Genomic DNA, 24,877 nt, shown 5'->3' with positions numbered 1-24,877 from the left:
CCAAACATTGTGGGACCACAGGCCGCAGCCAGAACTGGAGCTTCCTGGCAGGTTTACAAATTTTCAACAGGTACAGAACACAGACCACCTTCCCAACACTCTCAACAACCTCTTTCTATTTCTTGCTTACCACCCCTCTCCTTCCTTTATCAATGCTGTGTCTCTTAAGTGGCCAAGCCGCACAAAGTGAGGATACATACCTGCTATCTTAGACGCATGCCTTTTGACTAGTACATATCCTCTGCCTCAACACAGAGAAGGTGTTAACACCATCGGAGCCAAAACGTGGGACCTGGGAAAGAGCTTCAGCATTTTGTTGATGTTTCTCAGGTCTATGCTCCACCACAAATCAGAAATCCAAAAGTTCCAGGAACCATTGTTTTATCCAGGCACTTGTCTCCTTGTTCTATTTTATCCATGGTAATAGAGCGTGTTCGGATACCATCCAGAACTTCCTTCTCAATAGTTAGTTAGCCAAACAATTCCACTCTACCACTACGGAAGTTTTTCCCAGCCACGGTTTACTTCTGACTGAGAAAGACCATAAAATGCTCCTCGGCACTGATATCCTGGGACTGAACACATCCCACATCAGAGGCACAGTGTTGACTAAAAGCGATAGTAAACTCAAACTAAAAACAACAAAAAAAAACAAAAAACACTTTCTCCATGCAAAGTAAATGCATTAAGAAAGATTTATCTTAAAATGAAAGCCCTCCAGCAGAGTGTTGTCACCACTGCAGTGGCTTCCATCTTCACCCGGTCTTCCTTCCAGGTTTACATCATTCCTCCAGAGCATATGCGTCGGTGATGTCACCGGCTACCAACCAAACAATTGTCACCTAACCGATGCAACTTTAGGAGATATTAAATTTAACCTACAGGTCAGCTTTATTATAAACCTATCTGTAGGGAAAAATCAAAATGCGACATTTACTACCACTTTAAAGTGATTCTAAAGGAATGAGTTTTTTTTTTAAAAAAAGTACCTAACATGTTATACTTACCTGCTCTGTGTAATGGGTTTGCACAGAACAACCCTAATCCTCTTCTTTTTGGGTCCCCCACCGGCAGTTCTGGCTCCCCCCCCTGCTGAGTGCCCTCATTAGCAAGCTTCTTGCTATGGGGGCTTATGAGCCATGCTCCTGTGAATGAACATTGTTTTTTCACACACACAGAGCATGGCTCAGCCCTGCCCCCAGACTCTTCTCATTTGCTCACTCACTGTGATTGACAGCATCAGGAGCCAATGGTTCCTACTGCTGTGTGATCCAATGAGGAGAGAGCAACCCCAGAGAGCTGTTGCTAGATCGAGATGGGGCTCAGGTAAGTATTAGGGGGGCTGGGGGGGGGAGCTGCACCCAGAAGGTTTTTTACCTTAATGCATAGAATGCACGAAGGTAAACAATCTTGAGCTTTTAGAACCACATAAGGCTACGTTCCACCCTACCATGACTGACTTCAGCACTTTAGTTAGATAGGGTCAACAGTGTCACCAGCCTGGCAAAATTAGGCACAAATCATCTGTATTACCCCACCATGCCCAGGAATGCATGCATCTGCTTTTTGATGAGGGAACAGGGCCAAGCCATATAGTCTGTACCTTGCTGACTTGGTACTTCATCATCCCTATACCCAGGACATTCCCAAGATACTTGGTTTCCTCCATGCCCAAAGCAAATGTTTTGGGGTCGCGGTAATTCCCTTTTCAGTGTAACATTGGCTGGATTTTGGACAAATCCCAGTCTCTACTGAAAATTTGGTAAGAACACCAAGGGCGTGGGGTCAGTATCCAAGTAAAGCATTTATTAAAAGTAATAGTATCACTCACATAAAATTGCCTCTATTCAGGTTGAAGTGCCTAAAGCAGATGTGAAAACAGCCAGGGGCCCCATCTGTGGAACACTGATGAGTGATAGTATTCAGTAAGTCCCAGTACCTTTAGCACTAGACCCGCATGCAGGGATGTAAACTGGCGGTGTCTAAAGCTGAATCTTGTGCACGTCACGAACAGTACAACATCTCAAGTTGGCTCTGTACATAATTGTTGATTTGTTATTTCTACTGAAAGCTAAAAGATTATCCAGGTAGACTGAAATGTATTCCTGATGGGGCGTATGTCTGATCCATAGGACTGGATGCCAAACAACATTCTTTGGGTGGGAGAAAGCTATTTGCTTCTGGGTGGCCTCAGTTAAGTGTATCTGCAAATCTCCCTTTGTAAGGTCCAAAGTGGTGATGTATTGGGCCAGGCCTAGCCTTTAAATTAGCTCATCCACCTTGGACATGGGGTAGGCATCAAATATTGTCATGTCAATAAGTTTCCAGAAATCATTGCAGAACTGCAGAGTGCCTTTGGGCTTGGGGACCTACCATTCAATCATCCCAGACAGCCACCTCTGGGATGTGGTAATGCCTAACAAACTCTGACAGTAGGCTCAGTAATTCTATTATGTTCAGTAATATTAGTGAGCCCTGGTAAGTTGCAAAACCTCTTTTTTTGTGCTTTTGCAAATATTCCTTCACTTCCTGGGTTTTGGCTTTTGATATAGTACTGGCTACCTAGATGCTGTTCACACATCTCATCCCCCCTTACCCCCTAAGAGAGCAACTCCGTTTTAGGACCCTGCTCCCAGGTAGCGTTGACCATCTCATTTTGAGCTAAGTAAGCAGACCATTCATCATGTCACATAAATCATCATCTGGCATGTCTATAACGTTCTCTGAAGGTTGAAGGTATTGTTCAACCCATCTAGTCAGACCCCTTCTTCCCCACAGTTCCCAGAATCTGGGAAAGTCATGTCCCACTATTACATGGAGTATCAGATTTCTTAGCAGCCTACCTTGTGTTCAACAGTTCCACAGGTGCTGGTAACAGACACAGACTCCAGCGGTAAGTCTTGTACCTCTATGGATGAAGATGACCTTAAGTATCTTGGTCATATGTTGCACCAACCAGAGTGCCCTATACTAGGGTCACCATACTCCCTAGGTTCATAAGAGCTGTAAATGGAGTCTAGCTGATGACCACAGTGCATTAGAAGTTGCTCCCCCTGAAGGGGAAGAACTAACTCTTCCTAGCAGGGGTGAGTAGCGCCTCCATCATCGTATACCTTTCCACCATTTTCATCAGTTGGTCTGCAGTTTTTGGGTCTCCATGACATATCCACCATTGCAGGATAACTAGCAGAGACCAATGATACTGGTCCATCATGATCCTCTCCTCTAATCGGGGTCCTGTCTAGGTCTAAGGTTGCAGCCATTTAGTGACCAATTGGACGGATCGTGCATTTGTCATCTTGGTGGCTGATATGATCAGTAGCCCCATCAGTGCACCCACCATGCACCTACAGCTGTTGTCACCCCAAGATAGGTTAAATTCTCGTATTACATGTGGTCAGACATTCCATGTGGTCCTAATATGCCTCCTGACAAGAAAGGAGCAATTAGGCCAGTCCATTTGTCTCAGGGCCACCCTTTTCATTCTGCTGTCCACTCAGAAGTAACCCCACATCATCTATAGATGTCAGCTTCTGTAAAAATAATGCTTTGTTGTAGTTGTTGCCTGGTTGCCAGGGGCAACAATGCTGGCTTGCATTGTACTGCCTTAGTCAGAGTCTTTATTTGTGCTGCTAAGATTTCTGGTGGTTATCTGGGTTCCTTTGCTGAGCCTTCGTATTTCTCAAGTGTAACATTAGCCAGGTGTTGCTTTGCATTAACCTGCTACTGTGCAGCATTAGCCACTAGCAAAAGCTTCAATAGTACTTTCATTTCCAAGTCAACAGCAGGGTATTGTCTATTTAATAGTCTTTTTTTTTTTTTAATAAAAGTTGTGAAGTTTGAGGGGGTCCGGCAGCATCGCAGGACACTGGCTTCATTGAACAACATAGTCCTTTTTAAACACAAAAAGCTGGTCAAGAGTATAACAAAAATCCATGTCTACAAAGAGAACATAAAGCAGAACTAAGATCTCCTATCTTTTACAGCCAAGGAAGTTGCCACCTTACCCTCTGTTCATTTTGCAGTTGCCATGGTCCTGTACATGTGATCAGTTATAACAACAACCATTTGATGGCTTGTCAGTCTAGTTGACAGCGCAAGCAAATGTGACTTATTTACAGCATGCCTTGAATGTGTAGTAATTATTTTGGAAAAACGTTAAATTGAGGGATTTAGTTATACTTTAAAAAGCTCCTTTGCTGGTTAACACAAAAAAGAAACATGCTTCTTTCAGCCCATTAACTTCAGCAGAGCAAAGACTAAACATTGTAAAACCACAGGGCCCAGCTAGCACTAGCAAGTTTCCCAAAATTCCAACAGATTCAGCACAAAACCACTATCCCATCACACTCAACTATTCCTCTCTACTATCTACTTATCAGCTGTCTCCTTCCTTAACAGGTAACTCTACTTTCATGTGGAAAAATATGAGTATAGCATATACGCTGTACAATTGCTACACAAGTCATATTGTAATTCATTGTTAATAAAACTGACCTTTTCTTTTCAATGTGCAGTGCTGTAATTTTCTGTAAAAGGCAATGAAATCTGGCAACCTGGAGGCATTCCGTGCACAGTGTGCCACCCTCCAGAAACACCATTTCCTGTCATGTCACATGTTCCTTGTGGGATTGGCTTACTAATCTTCCTGAAGCCTGCACTAAGCTACAAGTCAAATTTTGGGCATCCTCTGCAACAAAAATGTATTTTTCATGTGGTACTCCCAAAGGGAGAGCTCAATTACAGATTCAGACCCAGCCACTTTCTTCACTAGAGTACTGCAAGTATAGCAGCTGATTGATAATTATAAAATCACTCCAATTCTCATTCACTTTGTACATGGACAGACAAACGCTATTCGGTCAGAATAACAAAAGATAGGAATCTGCAACAAAGCTTGTTAAAATCCTTGAAATGTACATGGATCAGCCAAAGGAGAATGTTTTTTTTTTCCCCCTAAACATATGGGAAGTTACACTTTAACGCTTGCTTTGTCTCTTGGTCCAGTACATGATATATATATATATATATATACACACACACATACACACAGTCAGGTCCATAAGTATTGGGACATCGACACAATTCTAATATTTTTGGCTCTATACACCACCACAATGGATTTGAAATGAAGCGAACAAGATGTGCTTTAACTGCAGACTGTCAGCTTTAATTTGAGGGTATTTACATCCAAATCAGGTGAACGGTGTAGGAATTACAACAGTTTGCATATGTGCCTCCCACTTGTTAAGGGACCAAAAGTAATGGGACAGAATAATAATCATAAATCAAACTTTCACTTTTTAATACTTGGTTGCAAATCCTCTGCAGTCAATTACAGCCTGAAGTCTGGAACGCATAGACATCACCGGACGCTGGGTTTCATCCCTTGGGATGCTCTGCCAGGCCTCTACCGCAACTGTCTTCAGTTCCTGCTTGTTCTTGGGGCATTTTCCCTTCCGTTTTGTCTTCAGCAAGTGAAATGCATGCTCAATCGGATTCAGGTCAGGTGATTGACTTGGCCATTGCAGAACATTCCACTTCTTTCCCTTAAAAAACTTGGCTGCTTTTGCAGTATGCTTTGGGTCATTGTCCATCTGCACTATGAAGCGGCGTCCAATGAGTTGTGAAGCATTTGGCTGAATATGAGCAGATAATATTGCCCGAAACACTTCAGAATTCATCCTGCTGCTTTTGTCAGCAGTCACATCATCAATAAATACAAGAGAACCAGTTCCATTGGCAGCCATACATGTCCACACCATGACAATCCCACCACCATGCTTCACTGATGAGGTGGTATGCTTAGGATCATGAGCAGTTCCTTTCCTTCTCCATACTCTTCTCTTTCCATCACTCTGGTACAAGTTGATCTTGGTCTCATCTATCCATAGGATGTTGTTCCAGAACTGTGAAGGCTTTTTTAGATGTCGTTTGGCAAACTCTAATCTGGCCTTCCTGTTTTTGAGGCTCACCAATGGTTTACATTTTGTGGTGAACCCTCTGTATTCACTCTGGTGAAGTCTTCTCTTGATTGTTGACTTTGACACACATACACCTACCTCCTGGAGAGTGTTCTTGATCTGGCCAACTGTCAGGGATCCCCTCGATCCCCGCCGCGATGGTCCCGGCGCAGGCGCAGTATGCCGCCCTGTGCAGGGACGCGGGCTCTAGGTCCGGGCCGGCCGCGGCGCGTGAGTTCGCACATGCGCAATAGGAGCCGCGGCCGCCCGCTGGGCACCAATGGCAGCGCAGGGCGCGATATTTAAACGGCCCTGAGCTGTCATTCAGTGCCTTCTGGTCTTGTCCTTGCCCTGTATCCTGTATCTGAACCTGTAAGTTGCTGACCCGGATTGTACCTGACCACTGCTGAATTCTCCTGCCCAGACCCTTGCTTTGCCTGGCCTCTCTTCCGTATGTCCCCTATTGGATTTGACCTACTGTTGATGACCTGGCGTGTGACCCGACTATTCTCTGCCCGCTGCCTTGTACCGTGCTGTCCTCCCCGTTACCGACCCGGCTTGCCTGACTCTGCACTTGCTCATCCATCCATCCATCCATCCCTCTCAGCGGGGTTCCCAGACCTCCTCATATCAGGCTCTCTCCCGTGGGAGCCCCTGGCGACCACCCCTACCACTGACGGGTGCCCTCAGTAAGCACGACCTGGTCCCGGGGTACTCCAAGTCCATCCCCACCATCAGGGGCTCTGGTGAACAAGTACTCTGGGACTTAGACTCCGTGCGCTGGGGACGCCTGATTAGTGGAGTGCTAGTGGTGTCGCCAGGCGGTCCCTTACACCAACTGTTGTGAAGGGTGTTTTCTTCACCAGGGAAAGAATTCTTCGGTCATCCACCACAGTTGTTTTCCGTGGTCTTTTGGTGTTGCTGAGCTCATCGGTGCGTTCCTTCTTTTTAAGAATTTTCCAAACAGTTGTTTTGGCCACGCCTAATGTTTTTCCTATCTCTCTGATGGGTTTGTTTTGTTTTCTCAGCCTAATGATGGCTTGCTTCACTAATAGTGACAGCTCTTTGGATCTCATCTTGAAAGTTGACGGCAACAGATTCCGAATGCAAATAGCACACTTGAAATGAACTCTGAACCTTTTATCTACTCATTGTAATTGGGATAATGAAGGAATAACACACACCTGGCCATGGAACAGCTGAGAAGCCAATTGTCCCATTACTTTTGGTCCCTTAACAAGTGGGAAGCACATATGCAAACTGTTGTAATTCCTACACCGTTGTTAGAATTGTGTCGATGTCCCAATATTTATGGACCTGACTGTATATACACACACACATACATATACACACGCAGTCACCAGCCACTTTATTAGGTACACCTTGCTAGTGCCAGGTTGGATCCCCTTCTGCCTTCAGAATTGCCTTAATAAATCGTGGCACAGATTCAACAAGGTGTTGGAAACATCCCTTGCAGATTTTGGTCGGTTTCTCTCTCTCTCTCTCTCTCTCTATATATCTATATCCATGAGTTACTGTTGCCTTTCTATCATCTCCAGCCAGTCTGCCCACTCTCCTCTGACATCAACATAGCATTTTCATCCACACAACTGCTGCTCACTCAATATTTTCTCTTTTTCAGACCCTTCTCTGTAAATCCTAGAGATGCTTGGTTGTGCAAATCCCAGATCAGCCTGTCTGGCACCAACAACCATGCCGTTCAATGTCACTTAAATCCCCTTTCTTCGGTTTGAACTTCAGCAAGTTGTTTTCACCACGTCTAGATGCCTAAATGCATTGAGTTGCTGCCATGTGACTGGCTGATTAGCAATTTGTGTTACCAAGCAATTGAACAGGTGTACCTAATAAAGTGGCCGGTAAATGTATATTCACACATACAATCAAACATAAAAAACAGACAATACAGTAGATCTGTCATTATGAAATCTGTATAGCATAAAAGAAGAATGGAAGAATTAGATTATAACGGTGAGCTGGACCTGATTGTCTGCATTTCATCATGTTAGTTATCAAGTAGCAGTGGGGATACATATGTACAAACATGTCTGATACTCCCCATCTCAAGGTTAATACGTTTTATAAGAGATGAAAGTGAGACTATGTTGAAGTCATGAGTTACATGAAGGAAAATGATATGTTTATGTTGCAGAAAAATGAAAAGACCTACAACATCAGTACTCCTTCATTCCTTCTAGCTCCACACCAAATTCTTTAGTAACTAAATGCTTCTCTTCTCTGTGGGTGCCATCAAGTTTGTTATTTTCCAGAACCATCTGCACTAATTTACTTCTTGCCTAGCTTAACATAAAAAGGGCTTCTTCGTGACATTGGCTTGTCCCTGTTCTTTATTCTCCATCTCCGCCTTTCCCTACACAGTGTCAGATTGGCCAGCAAATTCCATCATTTTCATCTCCTCAAAATCATCTGGCTGTTTATTTCTTCCATGTGAAAATAGAACATCTTTACAGAATCTGTATTTGTACTATATCAGTCAGTTTTATTCTAATTTGTTTAATAAATGAGATCTCCACTTTCGGCATAGAATAGAATCATATAGGGCAGGGGTGGGCAACTGTGGTCCTCCAGCTGTTGGTGAACTACAAGTCTCATCTGCCTTTTGGAGTCATGCTTGTAACTGTCAGTTTTGCAATGCCACATGGGACTTGAAGTTCTACAACAGCTGGAGGGCCACAGTTGGCCACCTCTGATCTACAGTTTAAGAAAAAAAAATACTAGTTATAATGTACATTATATGGCCAAAAATGTTTGGACATCTGACTATCATGGCTTCCTATATAGCCAAAAGTATGTGAATATTCCTTTAAATCAGTCCAGCTGTTTCCAGTGAAGGGTTCTGTTAATGCTACAACATAGAAAGATATTTTATACAATTGTACACGTCCATCCCGGTGGCAAACGTTTGGAGAACGCCATTTTCTGTTCTAACATGACTGTGCTATGCACAAAACCAGGTCCATAAAGACATTGGGGATGGAAGCAGAATCTGGAGCAGCTGTGCATAGGAACCAATGAGCTTCTAGCTTCAACTTATTCAGTTAAACTTTGAAAATTAAGGCTAGAAGCTGACTGTTCGCCATGCACAGATCCAGACTGCTCCAGTCTTAGTAAATTTCCCCTCTCTGTGTGATGAGTTTGGTGTGAAGGAACTTAAATGACATGCACAATATGAAAATATGGGTGGCATAGATTGAGGCGAGGGATCTTACAGTGAATATATTGAAACTATGGTTGAACCTTGATGATATCCTATAGGTCCTAGGCTGGATCATTTTCTCACTGACTCCCCATCTGACACATGGTCTCTCCTTCCCTCCCCTTCCTATTACCCCCTTTCTGCCACTCCCCCCCCATTTTTCCCCCACTTTCCCCCTTTTTTCTCGTTGTTGTTTTCATGACTATACTGGGATCTATTTATTTGATCGGGTATTTTACGTGCTCTTCTTATAGATTCTACTGCTAATTTTATTATCTGGATGGTGATTTTGTCCTGTGTGCTACGCTACATGTTGTACATCAACCTATTCTTTTGTGACTCTGGAAATTTGATCTCGTCACTGATAAGTAATGCTATTTACTTTTGTGTGATTATACACGCCATTTTAGTTTGTTGTATTTTTCCTAATTCCAATAAATGTTTCCTGTTTAGTGGCATGCACAAAGTCCTGACCTCAACCCTCATCTTTAGGATGAACTGAAATCCCTAGATCATCTTGTCCAGCATTAATACCTTACCCCACAAATATTATTTGGCTAAATGGGCATAAATTCCCACTAAGGGTGGGGGGGGGGGGGGGGGGGGACTCCATATTTATGTCTATGGTTTTGGAATAGGATGTCCAAGAAGCTCACATAAGTAAGATAGTCAGGTGTCTGCAAAAACTGCTGGCCGTACAGTGAATATGCAGCAACTTTCCCAACCAAGATGTAATGTCTTAAAACAACCCCCACTTATTGGTTGCTTTTGTGATAGATATTCCAAAAGATTGTTCTTAATCCAGTGAATAGGAAACCAATATATGGCTTTGTATCGAGAACTGTGCAATAGCTGCACATATTATTATTATTATAATTCTTTGTGCAGAAACAATAATGCTTTATGAAAGAATGACTACATTTTACAGTAGTGTAGCAAACACCGTACAAATTAGTACTACTGAAAAAAATGTATAATTATGCTGCTTGGAATATTGTATTCAGCAGAATATATCTGTCAGACACCAATTAAAACTTTTTTTTGAAACATGTGTAACATAGTTTGAGTTGTATCTGAATATAAAATAAAGCTCCATGATTATGCATAAATATAAATCCTCCACTGTCAGTACAGTCTCTGGAAGTACTGCACATGAAATAAGTGTGTATATTTTATTCCTCGCTAGAAAGCAGAGCTTTCCTGCTCTTACTTGAATATTATCAGGGGACTCAGTGATAGGGAAGCCTAGCGCAGTGAATGATAATGAACTGTGGCTCATCCATTTCCAGCCAGTAAACATCGGTCACAGAACACACTATAAGTCACAGGAAGACTGCTCTCCACTTCTGAAGAGGATAAAACCATATCTCACTGCTCATCATCCTGCCTCCTCACACTAGGGAAGGGCCAACTATGACAGACACAAATGAGACAATACTTCACAGGCTCACAGAAAACACAATGCATTCTAGACAAGTTTGCTTAACAATGGAGAAAACATTTCAAATTATTGTATAATAACCATCTCGTGTGGCTTATAGGTTTTTTTTTAATCTTCGGATTTTTCACATGCATTTAATGTTAATATAATACAATTACTAAAGGGTATTTACACTAAAAAAAGTCTTATTCAGTACACAGCAAAAGAAGCAAGTACAGAAACCCCTAGAAACCAGAATTAATTTTACATTCAGATTAAGTTAGATCAGTATTAGATGGATTTTTATTAGTTGCTAAGGGAACTTTCATTTAGTTGCTTTTACCATTTTAATGACTAATGCTATGATTATAAGTGCATTTTTTTGTGATTTTTATTTTTTAGGCATAATTCCAGAAAACATATTTTATATTGCTAACCAAAAAGGAATGGATGATGTAGTAATTATATTATATTGGGAAATAGAAGTGGCAAAGAATGATTTCCCTTTTGACTATTTCATTTACTTTTTTTGTGGCTTCCAATTAACCTGTTTCTGTTGGCTGTAAGCATTTCTCATACAAAATAATGCATGGAGACATAGATAGATGGGCAAGTTTGCTTTGAATATTATAAATGAATTAAAAAGCATTTACATGTTGTGGTGCTCAGATACAGTTAGTTCTGCTTTAACCACTTGCCTACTGGGCACTTATACCCCCTTCCTGCCCAGGCCAATTTTCAGCTTTCAGTGCTGTTGTACCCATATGAAATTTTGATAATTTTTTTCACACAAATAGAGATTTCTTTTGGTGGTATTTACTCACCGCTGAGGGTTTTATTTTTTGCACTATAACCAAAAAAAGAGCAAAAAATGTGAAAAAAAAGTTTCTTTATTTCCATTATATAATTTTGCAAACAGGTAATTTTTCTCCTTCACTGATGTGTGTTGATGAGGCTGCACTGATAGGCAGCACTGATGGGTGGCAACAACTGGCGACACTGCTGGGCAGCATTGCCGGGCAGCACTGCTGGGCACAGGTGGGTGGCACTGCTGGGCACCGATCATTAGGGCACTGATGATCGGTGCCGATCTGTACTCTGACAATTGCCGGTTATCGTCAGTAGTTTCCTCAGGCTGTGACAGCGTGAGGATAGTGCAGCCGATAACCGGCAACTGCATTTACCAGTGATCTGCTGTGTCATTGGACACGGCAGATCACATCGTAAAAGGCTGCTGTGATTGGCCTTTTACCACATCGTGTGATCAGCTGTGTCCTTAAGACACAGCAATCACAGAGATCGCCGGGTGCGTGTCCCAGGGGCGCGCGGGAGGACACATTCTGGGAGGACTCCCAGGACTGGACAACCATGCTGTAGCCATCAGTTGGCTATAGCTGGGTTGGCAAGTGGTTAAGCAACTTATCTCACTGGTTCAGCAAAACAACTCTGTGTGTCAACCCCTTTGCTTCCAGCTATCGCATTGTACAGTAAATCAGCATCATAATTCTCTGTCCAGTGAGTGTTGACCTAGCAAGCAGTAAATCTGACCCAAGAAACAGTGATGCTAAACCAGTGAGGACAAAAACCAATCCCTAATACTTAGTAGCACCATCCTCTGCATACTTACCTTGTTCCTGCTGTGTCAGCCTGTACACCTAAAGTGGTGATGAAAGTAACTGCTTCATAACAAAGGTGCACTACAACAAGGAAGGTGCGATCTCAAATTCACCAACAGGGGGCACAAAGACTATGGCCATTGGTTTTGGAAAACATTACAAAAAGAACTACCCCTCCCTACCATATTACTGCACAGAGGATTTACATTTATTTTAACTGTGTGTAATACTGGATATAAAAAAGACAAATATTTTGTTTTAATGTAAATCTATAAAGCACTCAGTGACTAATTTCACCCTTGCTATTTAGGTTTTAATATAAGTTGATGTTTTTGTAAGCTTTGTATATGGGAAGTGGTTAAATACCACTTCCCATTTAAAATGCTCATTTTTACATATTTCTCGTACAACATATTTTTGATACCTTACACAGTATATGTCAAATAAGCCCTTTTTTGCATATACCTTGTACAATATATACAAATGCAATTGTATTTTACATACAATATCTGCATTATTCATTTGTTGATAACTGCACTCTACTATAGCTGCACGTAACCTAGGTTTGTGAACAAAAGGCCGGATGTTAATGATAAAGCCCTGTGTTTTATTTCTTCTCAGTGAAGAACCTAGCTGTTATTATGAAAATTTCCCTAGGAGGAAAAAAATGCAGCCCCAGCACATTACTGAACGCCAATTCATCATAACAGGGCCTCGCTCCTGCTCATCAACAAGTCTGAGTGATGAAAAGATCCAATATTATCCTGACAGTGTTTCATGCGCCATTCTCAATCACACATTATTACAGCATCCATATTAATTTTCGGTGACACACGTCCTAGGCCTGTTCAAATTAGGCAAGCCAACGAGGGGGAGTTGATGAAATACCAGCATAGCCACAGCTCATTGCATTCCAATTTGCATGCAAATGGTTTATCAGGAGAATTCCATTCCAGGCAACTGGCAAGTGAAAAACAACAGTAATCTACACTTCAGGGCTACCATACAGAGCCTAATGAATCGCAAAGAGCAGAGGAAGTGACAGACCTATGAGAGGATCGATCTCCACTGGCAACTGGTACGGCTGGTCCTGAACAGCACCTTGATGGGCTGGAGGGAATAAAGATTAGATTAGAACACAAGCTTATTCTATAGTTTTTATATAAAAATACTTCATAAAATGTAGAAAAGATAAACATGGAAAGTAAGGCAACACTTTACAGCAAACAAGAAAATAAACCATATAAAACACACATATTGTAATTTAGTGAATGCTCTTTTATTTTACAGATTTGATCATTTGAGGGGCAGTTGTACCCTTCAGACAATGTGATATGAGTAAGAGCGGACACTGAAAAGATCAGCTGCTAATATATAATAATCTTTTAGGTTTCATAAACCCTGTGCGGTTTACTGCATCCATTAAGTGGAAACCATACACCTTTTCTCTATTGCAGAAAAGAGCTACACTACTACTATAATTTCCCTAATAGGAAGAGACTACTTCTATAGTTTTACTAATAAGCAAAAATTATTACTTCTCACTGCACACAATGGAAAGTCTGTCAGAGTCTGTGCAAGCAAAATGGACTATGATATGCATTACAGTGGAACTTTACTCTCTCAATTGACACTGACTATTTTGAATCCTTCTGCTGCTAGCATTAGTAAATAGATAGGAAACTACATCATATTTACTTTTTTTTATTTTTTACATTTCTTTTTACATTTCTTAAATCCTGGTTTCCTTACCTAGGCAAATGATGTCATACATCCCAGGAGGCTTCAGGAGGGGCTTTCCTAGCTAAGCACACACTCCTGCCTGCATGCATGAGCTAAGGGCAGATGGATTCCAGGAAGTAATTGCTGCATAAATCATCTACCCTTACTTAAGATGGCCAATGGTGTTTTTGTAAGGGATTTCTCAGCAAAATAAAGCATTGAGACATGGATTGATGAAGGGGGGGGGGGGTTGCCTTGAATACTTATTATAGTTATTTACACAGCTTTTGGTTTGTGGTGCTCAGATACAGCTTCATTCCACTTTAAATCAACATGTTTGACCAGATTAATGCCCTGCATTACATAATCAGACTTTGAAGAGAAGTTGAGATTTAAATTTAGCAAAATACATACAGTAAGCTACTTGAGTAACATTTATACAGCTGCATTTTTCAGTTCTAATCACAAGGCTAGGATTCTCTATTTTTGAAGGTGGAAAGGCTTCCTTAACCAGGCACATGGTCAGTATCTTTACTTTGTTTTACCAGACGCCAAGGCAGATGCCTGACTGGCAGCAGCTTCACATGTCACTGTGTAAAATGAGACAGCACGAAGATGCCTGGTTTTGAATGGACAGCCATCTGCTCTGTGTGGCAATTGTGGCCACTGCCTCTGTGCAGCTTCATATTATTCCTGGAGCCATGCTCCAAGGTCCTGCCAAACAGCTAATTACAGAGGAACCTTTCTGGAAGCATGATACAAGCTTTGTTTTAACTTGCAAATGTCTATTCTAAGCGTATTTGGACGTATTTAGTATTACATTACCAATTCCAGAAAATGCTGCATCCAAATATCTACACAACTTAGAGGCCAGCATATTTATTCAAAAAGCAAAGTGTAGTGTGCAATGTCCAGAAACCCATGGCAGACAATCACATGGCCTGACCAGAGTACCCCAAAAAGTACCTGGCTGCTGATGGTTACTACACAGTGTATGACTTACATTACATTATTATATTTCAAATTCAAACGTATCCTGTCGATCACTCCTCCCCACCACGCACACATTACCTATACGAATACAGTGGATATAAAAATTCTACACACCCCTGTTAACATGTCAGGTTTCTGTGATGTAAAAAAATGAGACAAAGACAAATCATTTCAGAACGTTTTCCACCTTTAATGTAACCTATTAACTGTACAACTCAGTTGAACAACAAACTGAAATCTTTTAGGTGGAGGGAAATAAAAATAAAAAACTAAAATAATGCGGTTGCATAAGTGTGCACGCCCTTAGACACATACCCAAAAATACTGAGTGCTGTAATAAAATCTAAAAGACAAGTCAACCCTGGTACATGCACAATTTTGAGCTGGTATTTCAAATGAATGACAATGTTCTTTAAAATAAATGACGATGTTCTAACACTTACCAGGAAGACTATGCCACTTGTTTACAGCAAACAGCCTGTTAGCTGTGACAGTTATGACTGCAGGACTGGCCAATCCAGGCTGAGTATTCGCAGCAACATGAGTGACTGGCGAGTTGGAGGGAAACTTCAGAACCATAATGACATCATGCTGAGCTTGGTCTGTAAACATCAGTGGAGTCTGCAGGAGGAGATACTGTTGAGTGGGCACAACAAGACCCCAAACACAAGTGGAAGAAGGGAACAAAGTGTACAAAGAAAGACAAATCAAAGAACAAAGGGAAGGAGAACAGGACAAGAAAAGGAAAACTGTTATAAAAGAGACGCTAAAAGCAGCAGGAAATGCAAAGCAAAAGTATAAGAGAAGCAAGTCCAGTAGGGATAAATCTTTCAGCTGGGTTTGGAAGATCACATGGCACTTTCCACTCAAAACCTGTTATAGAAAGTAAATCATTCTGAAGCAACATTTACATTAACCTGTTCAATGTTATTATTTTAATGTTTTGTGCTTGATGTGCTTCAAAGAAATTTATCAGTGGGATGTTTACTTCATAGTAATCTGACTGCTGGATTTCCAATAAGTAGCTAAAGAGCAATTTCAGTGAAATTAAAAAGCAGAATTTAATTTTTATGTGGAGATCTCTGAAATCCTCAAACATAGCCAATCAGCACTTTTGCTTCGTTTCTGTAGAGAGTGGCCAATTATGAGCTCAGTATCAAACACCCTTTAAATGATGTGTCCGTTCTCACCTCCTCCACTAAATAATGCTGAGGAGACAACTGACACTAAGAGCTTGCATTAACATCAAGGGAGCTACATTTTACCTTGTTCAAAACCGTTCACCTATGACATGCTGTGAAGTGGCCACATGTGGAACTACAAAGGGGGACTTCTACATTTATCTAAAATGTAATTTAATTATGACATCTCAACATTCAAATGCAAAGGATGCTTGGTAACACTGTTCTTTAAAGTGCCACTGCCTTTCCAGTGCAGTCACATTTGGTGTACAGCCCCCACCCCTGGAGTACACACTCTCAAAACGATTGGATGAAAGTGCATGTACTGGACTGGCTAGGAAGATTTTGACACGCTGTGTGCACTATATGCCTTTACAATAGCCCAGCAGGGTCACCTACTACAAACTGCCTGCAGAGAGAAGTTCACCCTACACAAGGAAAGAGATCAGCAGTGACTGGTTCTAATACAAGAAACTCCTGCACACTGGGATTACTGCATAGCTCTGGAATAAAAGCACACCATACAAGAATACACGTGCCTCTTTTATTTGGACCATATTTACTTATCCTGAAGTTCTTCCTTAAGGCACATGCATTATTTGAATGAGCTGCCAGTGCACCAGAATGGACAAAAAGACCCTATCAACTGCACCATTATTCTCAATATAGCCCATCGCAGTGTATGATTGGCATTGAAAGTGGAAGCATTACCAGGTGTAATGCGCATTGCAGTGTATTACTGCATCAAACAGATGTAGGGGCGCCTTAAGACGAGCAGGGAAAGGGAAGGTCTGGGTACTACAGTATAAGTTTAATTGCACCAAAGATGAAATTAACACTTTATAGCTGAATGCCAGGAATTCACCCTCTTTGATAATTGTGTAGACATACTATGAGTTAAGTTCAACAAGGTGCATGTCCTCCTCATGGACTTATCTCTTCAATTTAGATCTGCGAGTTTTATGGTGCACCTGGGAGGACAGCTATCACTACACTCCTGGGCTCTGAGGGGAGAGATCCTATGTTCTCATAAACAGCATCTCTGCCCGTCCCTCCCCTCTGCTGCCCATTCACAGAAGCCTTTGTATTTTGTGAACTTATTCCCAAAGTACAAAGGCTTCTGTGAATGGGCAGCAAAAGGGAGGGGTGGGCACAGCAACTGAATGCAAATCAGCAGCTGAAGAACTGAGACCAGAAGGTGTAGTGTCGTAGCTCCAGAATTACTGCCACAGCTATCCTTGTGGAGCTCCATAAAACTGTCAGATGTAAATTAAAGAGATAACATAAGGTGGAATGCACCTTATTGGACTGAACTCATAATATGCCTGCACATTTATCAAAGTGGCTGAATTCCTGGAGTTCAGCTTTAAATGAACTGAATTCATGAAAAAGTCTTCATTTTAGTACACACTAACTGGGAAGCAGAGCCTTACAAAGTTAAAGTGTGAATAAAAGCACTGGGTAGGAAAGAAAATTTAAATAATGAAAAAAATGTAAAACTTATCTCACTAAAAATACCACCTAAATGCTGTAAACTGAAGCATTCACTTTAATTTTTTTATTTATTTTTAACTGTGGTCACTGCACTTCTCTGATGATATTTACTTGAGTATACCTTGGATTTCAGTATGGACCTGCTTACCCCATGCAGATGAGCAGAGCTTTGTCTTTCAAAAATAAGTAAAACATCAAACAATTTGGGAGGACCATTGCTCTTCCAAACCAACAAAACAATAAAATACCAACTTTTAGAAATTTTTTCATCTAAATTAGCAAAACCCAGCTTGATCATGTAACCTAAAAGAGAATCTGTAAGTTCTGAAATATTGACAATTATTTGTGTCAAGTGCATTGTATAATCAAAGTGTTGGAGGAAGTTAAAAAAAAATTCAGTACTGTGGATAAATTCAGAGACTCTATACACAGTTCGACTGCAAATAAGTTTAAACCAGAACCATGCTATCACATCAAAGGAAATTGAATGTTTTTCCTTCCTTATTCAGCCCAGAAAAACTCAGTTAAAGGCCAATTAGGGTGCACAAGGCACTGTGTAAATATCCCAGAATAGACATATTCCTTTTTAAATAAGCACAAAATACCCCAGCACCTGCTTATAATAAGCTAAAAGAGGTTCTCACATTAAATAGTAAATTTCATTTTTCTGAATTAAGTAAATTTTTTAAATTAGGCACTCAGACCTCTGCTTTAAAAGTAATTTCCCCCATAAAGATCAGACCCATGCGATGTATGAAGGGTGGAAGTGAGGCTGGTCTTCGGGGGTCTAAAATACAGTACATTGGGGCATATCACATAGCTAACTGAACTATACGGCAGTTACTTGGCACCCAACCAGCAGGAAGGGAAGCCTGAAACTGATTGGCCTACAAGCAGGCCCATATTATGTAGCCCAAAATCACAGCTCTGAGTTCAATATATAATGTAGGCAGCTCAATTTGAGGGGATTGTTACTTAAGCTGAAGCGATAGTGCGTCATTTAATTTTTGACATTTACTGTTTAAATTCAGAACCTCTTGAAAAGATAGTTCACAGTATCATGTAGGCAAGACAGAATGAAACTCAAGAAATCAGATAACTGTTGAAAATACAAGATGAAAAACTATTGGAAGATGGAGAATTTGGAAATAAAATCAACACAATTTAAACTGTGACCTTTTAAACTTAATTTACATTATTTACATAAGAACTAAAATATCACAAGTCTAAAAGCATATTTTAAAATATGTTATACCTTATACAGACACATTTAAATAGCAATTTTAATTTAAACAGACATTTGAAAAATGCAGAAAATTAAACCAATCCAAAAAATATGGCTAAATCAAAGCCTAATAATACTCCCTCCTGTAATTACACAGAATATTTGTAAACTTTTTTTAAAAAACTAAAAAGCTATTAAAATGATATTTGCATTTTTATTATCAGCCCATTTTAAAAAGTTATTAAGAGTACTTACAAAAACATATTGCACCATGAAATTCTGTTTGTACTCTTTGCACAAAGGTGTAAATAAAGGCAACTAATAAGCTATCTAGACACCCTTCTGAGCAAGTGGCTAAAAGCCAATCAATATTATGAGTTAATTCTCCCTGGATGCTCATTCAATTAAAGGTGTCAGTAATGCCTCATCTGATGTGGCCTCAATTAAATCCAGCTATCTGATAGTGTGAAGGCACAAGGGGATTCAACAACAGCAGTAGAACCAGACAAATAGGCAGCCTTTATGTGGCTGCTAATTACTACACCTGGTGTATATTATGGCTGGTGCACTTAACAGCGCGAGATGGCTTTAATTTCTGCTGTGAAAATAAAAATGTGCACACAATAGCCCAGAGGAAAAGAAACAGCATTATGAGCTAACATGAAACCCAGAACAACAGCACAATGCAAAGCAAATGTGTTTTGCCTTTTTATTGGTATTACTCCTATTAATGGGTGTTTTTTTTTTGTAAGGCTGTAAGTTATTATGTTTTGAAAAGGTGATGTAAAGCTGGGGTGTAGGCATGCTATTGTTCTACGTAAGAAAATGTCTTTATTCCAAAAAGCAGTGCTGTGCACGTGCTCTTCAAATAGGCATACAGAGACACAGTCTGTGTTTAGGAAGGACCTCTACAACTTGTGTGACTTGGTGCAATAAAGCAGCTGAATAGAATAAGGGAGCGCTGGTGACTTACAAGAAAATATACCATTTATTTTAATAAGTCCCTGTTGGGAGTTTTCCTTCTTGTTCTGGTAATCACACAGGATGTAAGAGCACTCCAATGTGGATGGAGGCATTATAGACCTGACAAAGGTTTTTGCCAGTCCAAACTCTACTTTTGTTTTTTTTTTTTGTTTTTTAAATGACTTATTAATGCCTGTGCCTGCTTGATTTTGCTCATTTTCTGTATTGGTGACCACCCAGAATGTAAGTGAAGAGCAATAAAAAAAACTGACAGAGGAAATAACTCTTCCTCACCTTGGCTTGATTTTGCTTTAATATTAATACTGCATGTAGCAATTACTCCCATAGAAGCCACAGGAATAATGTCCAATTCTTCCCCAAATGTTTTGCCCCACACCCAGGCACATAGATTCACTCACATGTTTCTTCAATGACCAGTCTAGGGGTGTTCAGGGGTGTGGATATTTTTGAAAAAACTACTTGTCCAAGGGACTAAATTGGTGTCCCAATATGCTTGTCCCTCATGACAATCTACTTGTCCAGATAAATTTTATTTGTTTTTAACCAAAACCGTATTTAAATCGGAGGTGATATTAGGAATGTTTTAAAAACAAAAAAGAGGCTTTATGGCGACTTAAACGTTTAATATTTTTAACATTGCGCTATTTATCTCCTCCTTCCCTCCCTGAACCACACTCGGGGACTAGCAGGAAGCAGAGAGGCCTTGCAGTGTAATGAGCACTGACTGAGTGCTGGTCAGGAAAGGGGAGTGTCGGGCTTATCCTTTATCCCTTATGTTACCAGAGCCGTGTTTTGCACAAGATTAAAAAAAATTCATTTTACGCCTGAAGATTACACAAAATCCCCAAACATGATATATTTTCTGAAATCAAAGACCCTAGAGAATAAAATAGTGGTAGTTCCAATTTTTTTATGTTGCATTATATTACCGCAAAATTTCAGTAAAATATACAAGTTAGTTAATTTTAGGGCACAAAAAAAAAAATCAATAAATTACCTTATTTCTTTGTAAAATATAAAAGATGAGGTTGCACTGAGTAAATAGATATCCAACTTGTCAAACCTTAAATGTGCATGTACTTGTGAAATGGCAACAAACTTCAGTACCCTATATTTTCTATAAGTGACGCTTTTAAAGCCCCTTTTAGGTCATCAGTATACTGTTACGGAGGAGGTCTTTTGCTAGAATTATTGCTCTCATTCTGGCGTGCGCGGCGATATGTAACATGTGCATCGCAATCAACGTTTTCATGCATAGGCACCATGTACTTTTACGTTTGTACGTGTGTATATGTGGGGGGAGGGCTCAGTTTTTTTTTGGGGGGAGGGGATATTATGTGCTTGGGTGTAACTTTCATATTTTTACAATTAAAAAAAATTCTTGTAACCAAATATGTTTTTTTCAATCACATAGGGGACAATGTCTAAAAGACCCTGGATGTTTCCTCTCTGCTCCCCTGAATGTAAAGCACAGAGGAAACATCCAGGGTCTTTTAGACATTGGGGGGGGGGGGGGGGGATATTATGTGCTTGGGTGTAACTTTCATTTTTTTACAATTAAAACATTTTTTTTTAACTAAATTAGTTTTTTTCAATTACATAGGGGACAATGTCTAAAAGACCCTGGATGTTTCCCCTCTGCTCCCCTGAATGTAAAGCAGAGCACATCGCACTGCATTACATTATTTCCCGGCCTCAATTGCTGGGAATCTCTTGATGGGGACCCTGAAGTGACATCATAACGTCACTTCCGGGTCAGGACAAGAAGGGGAGTGGACGTGTTTGCTCTCCTCCCTCCCCTCTAGCTGTCTCCGAGACCGTGGGTGGGGGAGCTTCACATGGGGGGGAAGAAGAGGCTGGCACTGTGTGGAAGCATTCAGGCGGCAGCCCGCAGCAGGGCTGAAGGTAAAAAGAAAAAAACTACCCGCCCGGCGCCTGGAACTACATGTCCCGGGCGGCGGGCGATAGGAATTCAAGATCCCTGGGTGTTGCTTTTGTTTTTAATTTTTGGAAAACTAGGATAGTAATGGGGAGTTAGGTGAGCTACTCAAAAACAAAAACTATGTACAGCTGAGGACTTTAAGTCTTTTGGATAAGCTATGACGAAATCTGTTCTTGAAGCAAACAGACTTTAGCATCCTAGATTGTTAGCTCCGAGGAGCAGGGTCCTCCTATCCCTCTTGTATTGAGCTGTATTGTTGCTGTATTGTCTCCCGTTATATTGTAAAATGCTGAGCAAACTGTTGGCACTATATAAATTCTGTATAATAATAATAATAATTAAGGCTGCAGTATTAATAGCAAGCTTGAGCGAGTAGAGTCCATTGAAGTGGGTGATTAATTGGATAAAGCTCTGCAGGTCTAGCTAAGTGTCCCCTTTAGCTAGACCTGCAGCTGATTTACCGCCAGAGGGGGTTATGTAGCACACAGTCTCTAAGATCCTTTAGGGATATCTGTACTTACAATGCCCAAGAGCCGATAAATGCCTTCCTCCGTGATAACAGACCAGATCTTAAGTAGACAGCCCACCTGAGGCTGCATAGCGTTAGTTGCCTGGGAGGGCAATGTGCCTTCTCCCAGGCTGGAATAATCCTATACAGGAAAAACCCAGAATACAGTGTGCTCACAGAATATATACAGTTACCCAGCATGCCTTCAGAACCTCTCTCTCTGGGATAGGCCAGGGCTGTGTCAATATTCATGCTGCCATCTGCATAACTCCACAACAATTATCACAGTGTGCAAGTTATGCTTTTATCTAACAGCAATTACAACCACACTGTCTACAGTGTGACAACCAAAGTTACTTATCAAAATAGAAACAAACCTTATCTATCTCAACCTACCTGTTTATTGTATAATTATAGCACACTATGTATCACTATATTTTAAGTTATGAATACAAACACCACTCAAAATGAGTAAGCATTTGTATGTATTCCTCTTATTATGATAAAGATGGACTGTTTGATGGTAAAAAGGCTATACTAATTACTGACTTCTGAATCTGTGAAGGTTCTCATTTATCCAGGTCATGGTATATAGTTAGTAGTAATTAATGACATTCAGATGGGCATTTTGTGAAGTTAAATGTGATTGATTTCTGTGGCATTTCTCCACCCGTGTTTCCAAAATACAGGCTTTTAAAAATGCCAACAGGTCATGTTTTCCACAGATACTGAGGCTAGGTTCACACTAATGCAGTGGGATACATCGTATGTGATTCGTACAGGAACCGCACCGCATTCCTGTGCAAATCACATGCAATTTGTGTGTGGTGCTATACATTATGTATGGCTCATATTGCACCACACCAAAAAGGTACAGGGCCCTTTTTTGGGTCCACACTAGAAGCGGATCGCATGGGTATTTACACGATCCAATTCTGCACATCGCACCACATTTTGCAGACCGGTTTTGGGGTGTTAAACACACCAGCATTGTTTCGCATGAACGGGGTGCAATTTTAATGCGGTGCAAAATTTGCACACAAAATGCTGTGAATTCCATACTGCATCAGTGTGAACCCAGCCTAAAGTACAGTGCATCCAGAAAGTATTCACAGCTCTTAACTTTTGCCACATTTCGTTATGTTACAGCCTTATTCCAAAATGGATTAAATTAATTTTTTCCCTCAACATTCTACAAACAATACTCCATAATGACAACGTGAAAGAAGTTCATTTTGAAATCTTTGCAATTTATTAAAAATAAAAAAAAAACAAAAAAACATATGTACATAAGTATTCACAGCCTTTGCTCAATACTTTGTTGAAGCGCCTTTAGCACCAATTACAGCCTCAAGCTGTTTTGAGTATGATGCTACAAGCTTGGCACACCTATTTTTGGGCAATTTCTCCCACTCTTCTTTGCAGTACCTCTCAAGCTCCATCAGGCTGAATGGGGAGCGTCGGTGCACAGCCATTTTCAGATCTCTCCAGAGATGTTCAATCGGGTTCAAGTCTGGGCTCTGGCTGGGTCACTCCAGGACATTCACAGGAGTTGGCCCGTTGCCACTCCTTTGTTATGTGGGCTGTGTGCTTAGGGTCGTCCTGATGTTGAAAGATGAACCGTCGCTCCAGTCTAAGGTCCAAAGCGCTCTGGAACAGATTTTCATCAAGGATGTCTCTGTACATTGCTGCATTCATCTTTCCTTCAATCCTGACTAGTCTCCCAGTTCCTGCCACTGAAAAACATCCTCACAGCATGATGCTGCCACCACTATGCTTCACTGTAGGGATGGTATTGGCCAGGTGGTGAGCGGTGCCTGGTTTCCTCCAGACATGACGCTTGGCATTCAGGCCAACAAGTTCAATCTTTGTTTCATCAGACCAGAGAGTTTTGTTTCTCATAGTCTGAGTCCCCTTTTGGCAAACTCAGGCGGGTTGCCAGTTGCCTTTTACTAAGGAGTGGCTTCCGTCCGGCCACTCTACCATACAGGCCTGATTTGTGAAGTGCTGCAGAGATGGTTGTTCTTCTGGAAGGTTCTCTCTCCACAGAGAAATGCTGGAGCACTTTCAGAGTGAGCATCAGATGCTTGGTTACCTCCCTGGTTAAGGCCCTTCTTCCTCAATCGCTCATTTTGGCCAGGTGGCCCGCTCTAGAAAGATTCCTGGTGGTTTCAAACTTCTTCCATTTATGGATGATGGAGGCCACTGTGCTCATTGGGACCTTCAATGCTGCAGAAATTTTTCTGTACCCTTCCCCAGATCTGTGCCTTCATACAATCCTGTCTTGGAGGTCTACGGACAATTCCTTGGACTTCATGGTTTGGTTTGTGCTCTGACATGCACTGTTAACTGTGGGACCTTATATAGACAGGTTTATGCCTTTCCTAATCATGCCCAATCAACTGAATTTCCCACAGGTGGACTCCAATCAAGTTGTGGAAACATCTCAAGAATACCAAATTAAAAAAGAAAAAGCGCCACTTACAAAAAACACCAAAATTTCAGCAGCATATCCCACCCAAAATAAATTTTGGCAACAATAATCCTAATTAAAAGGTATGCGCTAATAACAAACTTATACAAAGGTGTATATC

At 40.9% G+C, this 24,877-nt stretch overlaps 1 protein-coding gene across 2 annotated transcripts in view; it reads right to left on the bottom strand.

Moving 5' to 3' along the window:
- The window catches only part of LRBA (LPS responsive beige-like anchor protein), a 970,380-nt gene that overhangs the window by 72,129 nt on the left and 873,374 nt on the right, over positions 1–24,877 (bottom strand). The window contains exons 49-50 of one of the 2 annotated variants that reach the window (XM_089670467.1): positions 15,393–15,585; positions 13,282–13,344 (exon numbers count right to left, since the gene is read on the bottom strand). In XM_089670467.1, coding sequence (XP_089526593.1) covers positions 13,282–13,344; positions 15,393–15,585 — 256 coding nt within the window. The remainder of the gene's footprint in view (positions 1–13,281; positions 13,345–15,392; positions 15,586–24,877) is intronic. The other variant, XM_089670468.1, reaches the window with a different exon arrangement.

Source organism: Staurois parvus, unplaced genomic scaffold (assembly GCF_062004578.1).
Source record: "Staurois parvus isolate SC_StPar_1 unplaced genomic scaffold, SC_StPar_1.0 ptg000090l, whole genome shotgun sequence".
NCBI lineage: Eukaryota > Metazoa > Chordata > Amphibia > Anura > Ranidae > Staurois > Staurois parvus.
The sequence above is the reverse complement of the archived record's forward strand: the minus strand, read 5'-3'. Positions and strand labels throughout refer to the sequence as shown.